Genomic DNA, 12,221 nt, shown 5'->3' with positions numbered 1-12,221 from the left:
CCCTCTGGCAAGCCCATGGGCCAGGAAGGGTCTCCACTTAAACCAGGCATCCTTGGCCTAGGCCTTCTTGGGGCCAGTCCTGGCACCTTTGGCGCCAGACTCATACTTGATAAAGGACTTGTATTGGGAACTACTTTATTTCAGTGTCAATCAACATGGGGGCATCCTCATACCTTGGCTCCTTGGAACCAAGTTATGCGGTATGGTATTTTTGGGTGTGGTACCATAGGAACTATTTTACCTGGACTACTTTGTTGAAGCTATTTAAACCACACCCGACTGGGATAACTCGCTTCGCGTTACTTTGCAATTCTGCAATGTGATGCTCACCTTGTTCAGCTGCACCCGCGAACCTCGGAAGAACAGCATCTATTAAGGAGAAAAAGGACATCGTTAGCAGCAGCAGCTTACCTGTAAGTTCATCGTTAGCTGTCCACGGCTCTTGAGATCAGCATCAAGGAAGCCAGCGCTCCTCCCGAACCGACGGATCTGCAAAAAAGGAAGAAACAAGGCATTAGACATTTTTACAGTTTAATGAACGGTGCCGAAAAGCTCATCTCGCAAGCCGCTCCTCGACCAGCATTGCCTCAGGAATTCCATGCACCAGATGAGCACCATGACTTGTGGGAAGACAAGACAACAGGTTAGCAAGAGGCGAGGCATCATAGCGATGCACTTAGCACCTACTCACCGCATTAAGGCGCTCTAAAAACACCATTACTTACCAATTCAGTCTATGCCACATATTGGACTTCTGCACACCTAAGGAAGAGAAACGACATTAGTTAAACCAAAAAGGCATGCAAAGACAATAATATAGCACAGCAATAAGACCTACGTGAAAGACTCAAAGCGGGCCGGCATCAGTGAAGTAACTCGATCGCAAACGCCCACCAAGCACAACGCGCCCCTGCCAAGAAGGCAGGACGGAGGACACTCCTGCATTAAAAACAAGGTGAGGAGAGGTCCAGTTAGGCCGCGGATATACGGGGTGGTGGGGGACTGTTTACCCCAGTTACCCAGTCTTGAACATTGCCCACCTGTATTCCAGGCAGAACCCTCCCGCTGGTCACACCTGGGAACCGCAGAGAAGGATACCTGAGTCTCAACTGCTGGGTGGCGTCCCCGTGGAACCAGGTGAGCGTAACAGGTATTCCCTCAGAGGACTATCATGTAGCCCAACTAGCAGGGCCCCGTGGGGCCACGGGCTACACATACATGATATTTGTGTATGAATTGAACAAAATCGATGAGTTCAAAGAAAAAAAGAAAATCAGAATGCAATAACCCTTCCTCTTATTTACTGTTGACATCACCACAAAATAAGTATAATGTGGCAAGGGGTGGAGAAAAGGGAGGCTGCTCTGTATTGGTCAATTACAACAAATCAATTTGATGTGATGGAGATAAAAGAGGCTGCTTGGAAGTACTTGATTACAAGAAATCAAAATAATAGAACAAGTGATTAAGTTAAGAGAGACTGTTTTAAAGTGGGATAAGCACAATGTCTCTCCTCAAATGCCATCAGAGAGTGTTGTCCCATTATGTAATATTCTATATGATTCGTTTTTTCTCATATTGCCATTATATCAACATGAGCCAAAACTAAAAGTAGCTCAAAGGCTTCATTGTATGAAAAGCATTTATTCAATTTCATCTTTGTTTTCAGAGAATAAAAGTCTATAGTCATCATTTTAAGTATGGTGGTATTCCAGTGGAAAATCTGCCAGAATACCACAAGACTCACTTACCGTTACTGCCACTTGGTCCCGTGGAGTTATCACGAGATTACAAGTGGTGGCAATCCGCCATTTTTGGAGTCCATACGACTCCATGGGGAATTTTGGCAGATTTACTGCTGGAAGAATTACCATGCAATAAATCAGCCAATATTTAGCGGTAAAGTGGAGGATTTACCTCCAGCAACAAGCTGGAAGTGAATTCGCTACGTTTCCCACAAAAATCAGTGGATTTACTTCACAGTAATCTATCTGTCAATGCAGTTCAAAAGCGTCAGAGGTGATTCGTTTATACTGAACCATCTGACTAAATGGTAACTCCTGAATGATACTTCAAGGGTGTAAACACTGTGCATGTACAACATCATTCCTGTCAGTAGGTTTCACAAATAGAGAAGTATGCAGATGTCCATTTTGAAACTGTAATATAAAAACGAATCTTGGTAGCAACCCAAAGAGGAAATTCACTTTTGAAGAAATGAGGTGTAGCGAGTAATGAGTAGAGTGCCAAGCATGAGCCCTTGTGGGAATCCCACTGGGAGAGCGGTACGATTGGAGGTGCTCTAGTTCCAAGAGATCATGAAAGAACGGTTGGATAGATGTGGTAGGAGGCAAATCAGTCAAGAGCCAAATCGTGGATGGCAAAGTTGGAGAGGGTCTGGAGCCTTAGTTGGATGGTGAACAGAGTTGAAGGCTGCCAAGAGGTGAACAAAGATAAGAATGGAGGAGAGTTTTCAATGGTGAGTACTACTGAGAAAGTTGCAGAGCCGATTCTCTGGAGTATATGATATGATATTTTATTTGTATCGCGCTCGTACACAGGTGTTTCAGTATGGCTGCAGACCGGATTAAAGGGAGTTTGCAGAGTCCATTCACTTCCAAGTAGCTTGTGTTCCAGTTGAACACCAAAAACTCCAGAATGTTTGTAGTGTGGAAGAAGGGAGAGCAGGGGATAGTTTGTGATGAAATTGGGGTCAGCAGAGGGCTCTTTCAAGATTGGTAACATAATGTTTTTTGTTAGATAGTCAGGAATATCCTTAAGGCAAGAGACAGGATGAAGAGAGTGTAAATATAGGAACAGGTAAGGGGCAAGGTGGGTTTTTGTGGTGTAAAAGGGTTTGCATGATGTGTTTGCCACTTGGAGGCTGGGTGCCAGAGAGGATAACAGAGAGAGGTGGTGGTGGTGAGGAGGAGGAGGTAGGAGTGAAAGACGGCAGTTATGGTATACTCTGATCTTATGGATCTATGATGGGAAATAAATGGAAAGTCTTTTGCAGATGTGGCAGCAGATTGGGCAGTGTGCACCGCATGAACAGTGGAGAATTTATTGGGGTGAGAGTGGAGAGAGAAGAAGAGGCTTGCTAGTGTTATCAGTGTTCAAGGCTATAAAGTAAGCAGAAAATAACTCCATGTAGGAGGGAAGGAGTGATGGGAGCAGGACGTACACCAATGGCATAGATGGAGTCACATCATTGCCTTGAGAAGTTAAATTCCAGGGGTGATCCAAGGTTGGGGGTGAGCAGGAGTAAATGTCTGGGGAAAGTAGTGGTGTTCAAAGGGGCACCTGCGAGAAGAGTTAAAATCAAGGAAAACTTGGTCATAGGCTATTTGAGGTGTAGAGTGGGCTCGGAGGGAGGATCTGACTTTATCTAAGCATGAAGCTAGAATTTGCAGTACCTCAGCTGGGAAAACGAGAAGGGGGATGACAATGAAAAGCAGGTGAAAGTATTCAGATGGAGAAGGGTCAATGGAAAAGGCAGGCAAGGTCACCCAGGAATTGAATAGCAGTGTGCTCAGAGGAGAGAAGAAGCAAGTCTAATGGCGGGACAAGAGCAGATGAGTCTTTTTGATTACGAATCCAACCCCTGCGCATCGTAGCACACCAGGGACAGTGAAGAGCAGCGACAACTGACTTCCTTCAAACTAAAGCATACCTGAATAAGAAATAGGTCAGTTTCACACCCTGGCAAATGGCTTAAAAATCATTAAGCTATACATACGTCCTTCAGTGAGGTAGGCTTGGATGTAATAAGGCGCTCCAACCATATTGTCCAGGAGGGGGAACACAGAAATATTGTAACATTTAAAAGGCACAAAGGTTCCTGTAAAAGAGAAAGGATAGGTATATTAAATTACTGACATTCCAAAACATTGTTATATTTGATTAGTAATACAAGGGATGTAAACCTTATCAATTAATTTCCACAAGACACAACTATTTTTGGAACACAGCAGTTTCTGGGTGTTAAGAGTTGACGTTATCTTTCTTGTTGGTCTTTGCAGTAGGTACTAGGCTACAACTAACTAGTAGAAATACGTAGTGGGAAGGTTACAACAACTGAAATAGTAGGTAAACCGATATCTAATTTGGCCAGAATCCACGGCCCTTTCTTCCACCCATTCATCTTGTCCTATCTTCTTATATCACTAATCTATCGAGACCCCTTCATCCTTCTTTCATACTGGCATTCAACATTATCTCAAGTACTGTATGGGTATTTGAATATTACTAACCATTCAGTAAGAAAGGTTTATGAATAGAGTTCTACTAAAAAGGCATTGCAAATCCCACGCTATTCCCACGTTTCTATGCGTCCATCAAATACAGACACTTCTATATATTTAAATGATTGACACATTCTGTCAAGTACAGATACCTGATCACAAGTGGCAATCATTCCAATTTGTAGATCAACAGGGAATCCAACACAGGCCATATGATCTGAAGGAAAGCATTGTTGTACAATATTCACAAAGGCAAAAGATGAGAATTGCGGGCATACCTTTCCGAGATGTCCATCCTGTAGAATTTGAGATGCGCTCCCATGATACATCACCAACCAGCATGTCAGAATCCAAAAACCACTCAACCACATATCCATCTACGGCCATAGTAGAAGGTTTCCACCTCACCACCATTTGTTCATTGTGTGAGAAGGTTTGAACGTCTGCAATTAACTTCTGAGCTGCAATAGGGAAGCATGACAATACAGTGCAATGTTATTGAAGTATTGCTTGTCCTTTTCGGAATATGGAACTTCATTTGGGATGCAGCCAGTAGCCATCTGACTTTAGCTAAGCATGAAGCTAGAATTTGCTGTTGTCCGCTGAGAAAACGAGAAGGGGGATGACAAAGAAAAGCAGGAGAAAGTATCCAGATGGAGAAGGGCCAATGGAAAAAGCCGGCAAGGTCATCCAGGAATTGAATAGCAGTGTGCTCAAAGGAGAGAGGAAGCAATTTGAATGGCGGGAGAAGAGCAGATGAGTCTTGTTGATTAAGAATCCAACCCCTGCACCTATTAGCCCTCAGTAGCCATCTAAGATGCTTATTTAAGTCTGAATATTCAGAGACCTCTCCCTGTGCTACTGTAAAAGCTGTTTAGCTTGGCGCTAGTTAAAAGTAAAGACGATTCATTGCATATTATTATAACTGAAAGTGCTGGCCAATCTGAAACATGTCAGCAAACGTCATGTTTTCCCTGTCTGATGCTCTGCTATCATCATTACCTTTTTTTTTTACCAAGAAACATTTCCCAAATATAATAGCAAGTCCAGTAGAAACGAGATTATTTGGCACAAATAGGAACCCAATGGTGCTGGTTAAGCAAGTATGCAAGATAATCAAATGCAAGGTACCTGTGTGGCAAAAGTCAGAACACAGACACATACATCTGGTAGACGATAATGGATGGAGTGTGTTGGAGGTATTACTGATTATCATTTTTTCCTAAATCACAGACGTGTCCATCTGCAGTTCCCAGCGTGGGCTCATATATTATGGAACTCTAGGCTACTGATGATAGTATACGTCAGGCCAGGTAAAATACAAAAAAGAAAACATGCCAATAGCCTACTAGGCCAAAGCGTTAAGCTTCTATCATGAAAGTAACATTCACCTAATGTACAGGTCCCTACAGATCTCATGTGACCATGTGACACCTTGGACATCACTAGGTTTCTTGGCTTCACTCCAAGCAGTCCCCACTTCTTATTATTTTGGACGTATCTGAAGAATTTCTCCTCTGTTCCTCTTCTTTCTACTCCTGACATTTTTTGGCACTGCTCTTTTCTGGGGTTCTTTATATAATTCTGATTGTTCCTGTTCTGTGTCTTGGGCAGGTGTTCATTCTTACACTTTTTCCTTACGCTTCAGTCCTTGGGCCTCTCCTACTTACTCTATACAGTAATCCTCTTTCTTGCATTATTGAGTCATTTGATCTGATGATGCCAATATTGTTGTTTCTTATTCTGATCAGCTTCTCTCTTCTATTTCTAATTGTATGCCTGCTATCACACTATAGATGCTAGCTCCTCCATCTTAATTCATCGAAGACTAAGTTCCTCTCGTTTCCTCGCCCTACACTGTTCATATCTTCCTGTTAATTTTCCCCCTGTCTCTCTTTTCCTTCTCCTAGGTGTCATGTCCGTTCCCTCTCCCTTCTTCTCTTTCACATTTCTGCTAATGCTGCTTCCTGCCGTTATCAAGTTTATCATATAGGCAAGATATGTCCTTTTCTCACCTTTTTAATTACTAAGGCTTTCTTCTCATCCTTATCTTTTCTTGGCTTGACTATGATACTCGCCTCTTCATGGCTTTTTTGCTTCTACTCTTTCTCCTCTACACTGAAACTCCAGCTCTGCCATTCGCTTTCAGCTGCTGTCCGGTTTTTATATCTTGCTTTCTGTTGCCTCCCTTGTCTGGCTCTCCTCTTTTGCCCGTCCTCAGTTTTGCTTTGTTTGTAATGTTTGTCTATTGTCTCGATGTACTCTCCTTATCTGCCTCTACACTCATCTCTATTTGTAATATCAGTCCCTCTCCCATCCTGTGCCCAGTACCATCACCGTTCACTTTCCCTCCCTGGTCCTAAACTATGGAATGCTCTTCATGTACCTCTTTGCTGTGTTCCCACTCTTGCTTCATTGTGCTCTTCCATTAAAACTGATCTTCTCTCCCATCTAATCATAAAGTTAGTCACTTCATGTCAATTGCATTTTATCTATTCACGTATTTTGTTCTGTATGTATAACATATGTAGAGAGTGTAGGAATACACCCATTATAAATCTAAATAAGTAAACTGAGTTGATCATCCATCTTTCTACAGAACTAACTGAAAGTGGACACCTTTCTCTATAAAAATGTGCATGCTTTCAGGTTCTTTACTTCTATCAGACCTCACACTACCAGAATGTCCCAATCACTCCCCTCCCTCACAATCTACCAGAAGGCTGGTGTCACTGCCAGTGCAAAAAATAAAGCACAGTGAGAAAACCCTATACACTTGGGGAGTTCCTGTACGGCAAGCTTTCCCAGTAGCAATATACCTTGCATCCACCTATCCATTGTTTATCATACAAGAAAATATCTTCATTATCGTGGATAAGAATGTTCTCCCTTTGCATTATCTCTTAGTGTCTTCATGAATGTTGCCTGTTGCCTTAAGTGCATCTCAAATCTTTTCAACTCAATCAACTGGTCGCTTGAATGGGAACTTGGCTGTTGGGAACTCCGGAAGGAGTTCAAGATAGAAATGCTGTATTGGGATAGGCTAAAAGACCATTTACATCTTTTGAGTCTGAAATCTTACGAGTTTACATCTCATGTGCTGTATACCCCACACCGCTACCTCATGCTATGGCCATCAAGAAACCTTTGCCTGTTCATATTGCTACTTCGAATAAACAGACTGCCAGCATTAGCAAATGCTCGGGCAGCTAAGAAATTGAAGGATAACGAGAGATTCAGATGTGCTAGTAAAAATCACAGCATTCCAGAAACTGGAAAGCACATTTTAACAGAGTGTCCTTCTATGACACCAGCTATTATGCTAAACCTGGGCAATCGTGTTCATAAGCTGACTTCAATCAGCAAGAGCGCCTTTTGGCTCTGGTGCAGTTGGCCCTCTATCGTGTCTCGCCATCATTTGGGCAGTTGCTGTTGACATGTGCAGAGCCATGGTTTTCATTGAGTTCTGGAAAATTGTCATCTGTTGGTTGAAGAACAAAACGCATAAAATGGGGAAATTTGGACGATACAAGTGGGGGAAATAGGGGAAGCGAAATTGAAATGAAGTCTGGAGAGTGTCATATGCATGGCCGAATGTTTATAGATTTCTCGCAACCACCGGCTGATCAATGTTGCTGTCGAAGGCCTGTGGTTCCTGTTAGGAATCATTACTTTTAGATGCTTGGAAATGTCAGGTTCTCTAATGTCACTCCCGTTATGAAATTCCTCTTTTAATGGACTCTAGGATGTCTATAGATTGCAAGCTGCGAGAAATCCTGTGGAAATGTCTGTCTGTTTCCTAGAAAATTAGTTTGAAAGTCCATTTTATGTATTTTATTTTATGTATATACATGTATGGTATTTAATTTTAATCCTTAATGTTGTATTTTGTTTTCTTATGACTGATTTCGGACTGATTTCTGATTCTTTTATTCCCTTTATGTGTAAAGTCTTTGACTATAACACATTAAAGTATACAATAAATAAAAATAAGCAATACTACTGGACTTGTTAAGTGTTGTATTTCTCTGTTTTGTGGCTTGGTCATCGGTCCTTTGGTTTGGTCACATTCGTTCAGTTCAAATGGGTGCTTCAGGAGGAGATGAGGGGTTTTTTTTGGAAGTTTTCTGAGGTGAGGAGTGGAATTCCTTTAGAGTCAGTGGCTGACTGATCTAAAGAAATGGCTTTGTCAGTTGAATTGTTGGTTGGGTCAATAGAAATGGAGAGGGTGGGAAAAGAGCTGCGATACCCTCTTGTTTGATTCTCAGATCTCTCCTTGAAATATTTATAGTGGGTACGGTGGGAGGAATCCTTTAGGGTGGTTTAGCGAAAGTGTCCCATTGCTTGGCGGCTACGGTTTGTCTCTGCAGCTGGTTTGATAGTGCATCAGTTTGCTGGCGGTGTTGAACCACATCTAGACATGTAGGCAGCAGAGCGAGACACATCTGGACATACAGTTAACACAATGAGTATCTAGATATGCAGGTAACAGAGTGAGAGCGTTTAGCTATGCACGGAAACACAATATGTCTAGCTAAACATTTAGGTTGCACAATGTGTCTGTAGGCAGCGCAATGAGTCAATCTAGAAATGTAGGCAACACAATGGGGCAAGCCAGATACTGAGGTAACTCAACGAGACAATATAGATATACAGATAACAAAATGAGTATGTCTAGATATGTAGATATCACTATGAGTCAGCCTATATATGTAGTTTAGATATGTAGGTAACGCAATGAGCAAATATAGAAATACAATTGTACAGTAAGTCAATGTCGTTATGCAGGTAGCACAGTGAGTCAATCTAGTTATGTAACTGGCATTAAGATAATACAAAGAGGTAATCTAGCTATGCACTAGCTATACAGGTGGTGCACAGAGTTTGTCTAGACGTGCATCGGTATGTTATTTTTTTTTTTATTGTAAAACGTCAACAATGATATATCATATCATGTTTTTGTTACATTTCATCCAATCAATCACTTCCCTGAACTTGTCAAAATTAAAAGAGAAAAGAAGAGGCTTTAAAGGCACCGTCGAACATAATTACATTGCCTTCAGTTGATAAGTGCGTCAGTCAGATAGAGACTGTCTTTAGGACTTCATCAAAGAAGTTAATTAAGTTACAAGACAGCTTGATATTATGCCCTGCCACTTCGTAGTTCCACCAATTCTCTGAATCACCAGATATTGGTTTGAATTCCTTCAAGTGCATTTCTCGAAATGTAGTCAGCATGGGGCATTCTGCTGCCAGATGTTTTAGAGACTCGACAGCTGCTGTTTTACAAAACCTGCATTTATTGTCGACTGTGTCTTTGTTCTTTCGCATCCAGAGCATCTCGTTAGTGTTTAAGGCATTCAATCGCAACCTTAAAAATGTTGCTCTATGTTGTTATTACAGTGGCATTTGTTCAACAAACCCGGACATAAAGTATAGATTCACCTTCCCTGGATGTTGGTGTTTCTGTTTATCGAGAGGGGGTGGCAAGGCAGGCCTTGGGCGCCAGGCAGACAAGAGGCACCCTTAGTTTCTACCCGTCACCAGGCTTCCCGGGCATGGTATTCCCTGTGCAGCTCTCTTAAATGTGTGGTCTGAAGGAACAACAATCTGGGACCATGCGGTGGGCTGAGTGTGGGATGGAGGCGGGTATTGGGAGATGAGTGAAGGGGCTAGCGGGAAATAAGTGCTCTTGGGCTAAGGGGACAAGCAAAATATTTTAAAGCAAATTACCTTCATATGCAGCGCAGCACCAATTCCAGTAGGGCGCAGGAAGCTGCACACAAAGAAAGAAAGGTGCCTCGGGGTTGAGGAGGAGAGCTTGTGAGACCCGAAGGAATCCCAATCCCGGACCATGCCCCTGGGCTGCGGCCGGGATGGAGACTGGCAGAGGGAAATAATGGGGACTATAATCCACTTGTACCTCGAAACTCAACAACATCATGGAAATGCGAATATTGTGAAAGACTCCAAATTCCTGTCTCCAAATGTGTATGCCACACTGGTAAGAAGCTCTGGGGCATATCGCCTGAAGCCTGTTCACTGGCTCCCAGCCAGTCCCCTTTGATAGCATCAGGACCTGCCACATACCCAAGTACTGAGCTATTATAACTGAACATCCACGGGCCTGCTCTGAGATAAACCAATACAAAGTGCCAGCTCACAGCAGAATAACATGGGTTCGACCATTGGTTGTCCACAGACATTGGGACTCCCCTTAAAGTATCCAAACGTTGCTTTGCACGTCACCTAAACAAGAAACTCGGCGCACAGTTGGCAGAGCTTTGCTGGACACATTGATTTATTGAAGGCCCTTAAACAAATATTCAAACCACATTAATACTGCATACAAGAATACACATGTCATGTGCTCTTCTGCACATAGCTAACACATACGTACGTGTTTCACCGATTGCTGGGATTCTCAGAGTGGCTTCAGGTGAGTCCCCAGCAGCATTGTAAGCAATTACGGATACCCAATGAGCTTCGCCAGTAATATTCAAGGTCATTTCTTTTTCTGTGGCGATGCCCATTACGGAAGGTGAAGCGTTGTTTCCCCGGGAGGCTTTAACTCTGTACCCCAGGATTTCCCCAGCGTATGCAAGCTGCAATTCCTATAAAAGGATCCAATGTAGGCAGTTCTTAGTTTCAGTACATGGTTTGACAATGAATCACGATGTCAAAATATACAAAAAAAATCCATAGTTTCCACTGTAAAATCAATTTGCAACACCTTCAGGGATGTCATTTCACCAAAATGCCAGTGGTAGCAGAAGTGACATCACACGACCCTTGACCTCTGATGACATCACAGGAATTTGACTCCACCCCGAAGTCACATCACGAGAAGCGATGGAACACGACCTTTGACAAAACAGGAAGTGGCATGCATCACATAGCATTGTTTCTAAGCGCACTATGAAAAATATTGTTATATCATCACGGTAAACTGATAAACATTTCATACAAGAATGGATCACCATATGTAGAGTTAATATCATCGCTTAAAGGCCTTTTACCAAATTACTGTGAATGCAAGCAGACAGGGCTGGTCTTACACCAGATTGCACCCTAGGCAGGAACGCATGGTTGGCTCCCCCCCGCCACAAATGTTGGGAGAGGTGCTAACTTCAGAGACGATCAGGAGGGGTAAACTTACTTGTGTGGGGGCATCTAACTTCTTTACACATTCTAATGAGATTATTCTAGTGCAGCTTCAATTTTACAATCAGTTAACTCTCTCCTTCACATCTGAAACCAGAGAAACCACGCATTTAAGCACTGCTGTGAGAATGTAAAGTCTCCTGTCCCTACCCTTCCAATCATTCCCCTGACATGCAAGTATGAACACCCCTCCTCTTTCAATTGCCGAAAAATGTATGCTTACGAACGCATGTGCTAACAATGAAACGTTTTACTTTAGTAATCACCAGGCGTTTGTTCACTGTGCAGCCGCCAGCACCATTTATTGTCTGTGTCCTGCTCTGTCCTTCTATGGCTCTGTTTGCCTTATCATACATGATGAACGGAAGAGGGTGCATCGCTGAAGTCTGAAATGTCTTACTTAGATAAGGGGAGGGGTTATGGGGTACAATGTGTTTTGCTTAAGATTCCACGTGTCAGATCTGTATCACTGAAGCTGATCAGGGGTATTTGCCTGGACACTGCTTGATTCACTCGAGGTGGCCGGTTGGGGAGGGGGACATGGGTGGGCAGTCTAACCAGTGCCTGTGCCCCCCCCCCCATTATCCCCTCCCTCTCATTTGTGTCTGATCTGGTGCTTCTCCAGTGCCTCTGTGCGCCTTGGTGTGTGACCGGGTGCAACACAATGATGGGTGCAGCTTTCAGTCTGTGTGCCCTGTGCAGTCTCTTAGCAAAAACCAGCATTACGGGGAAGCCTGGCCGGGGGGCACCTTTGAGACAAATTGCAGAGTGCTTGGGAAGCAAGGACGAACAGCAAAATATATAAGTATATGT

The 12,221-nt window shown here is 43.0% G+C and overlaps 1 protein-coding gene across 1 annotated transcript in view; it reads right to left on the bottom strand.

The window, feature by feature from the left end:
- The window catches only part of IL31RA (interleukin 31 receptor A), an 841,398-nt gene that overhangs the window by 263,922 nt on the left and 565,255 nt on the right, over positions 1-12,221 (bottom strand). Inside the window, exons 9-11 of the mRNA XM_069627290.1 lie at positions 10,645-10,858; positions 4,523-4,705; positions 3,740-3,841 (exon numbers count right to left, since the gene is read on the bottom strand). Coding sequence (XP_069483391.1) covers positions 3,740-3,841; positions 4,523-4,705; positions 10,645-10,858 — 499 coding nt within the window. The remainder of the gene's footprint in view (positions 1-3,739; positions 3,842-4,522; positions 4,706-10,644; positions 10,859-12,221) is intronic.

This window comes from Ambystoma mexicanum, chromosome 6p (genome assembly GCF_040938575.1).
Source record: "Ambystoma mexicanum isolate Mex_15411 chromosome 6p, UKY_AmexF1_1, whole genome shotgun sequence".
Taxonomy (NCBI): Eukaryota; Metazoa; Chordata; class Amphibia; order Caudata; family Ambystomatidae; genus Ambystoma; species Ambystoma mexicanum.
The sequence above is the reverse complement of the archived record's forward strand: the minus strand, read 5'-3'. Positions and strand labels throughout refer to the sequence as shown.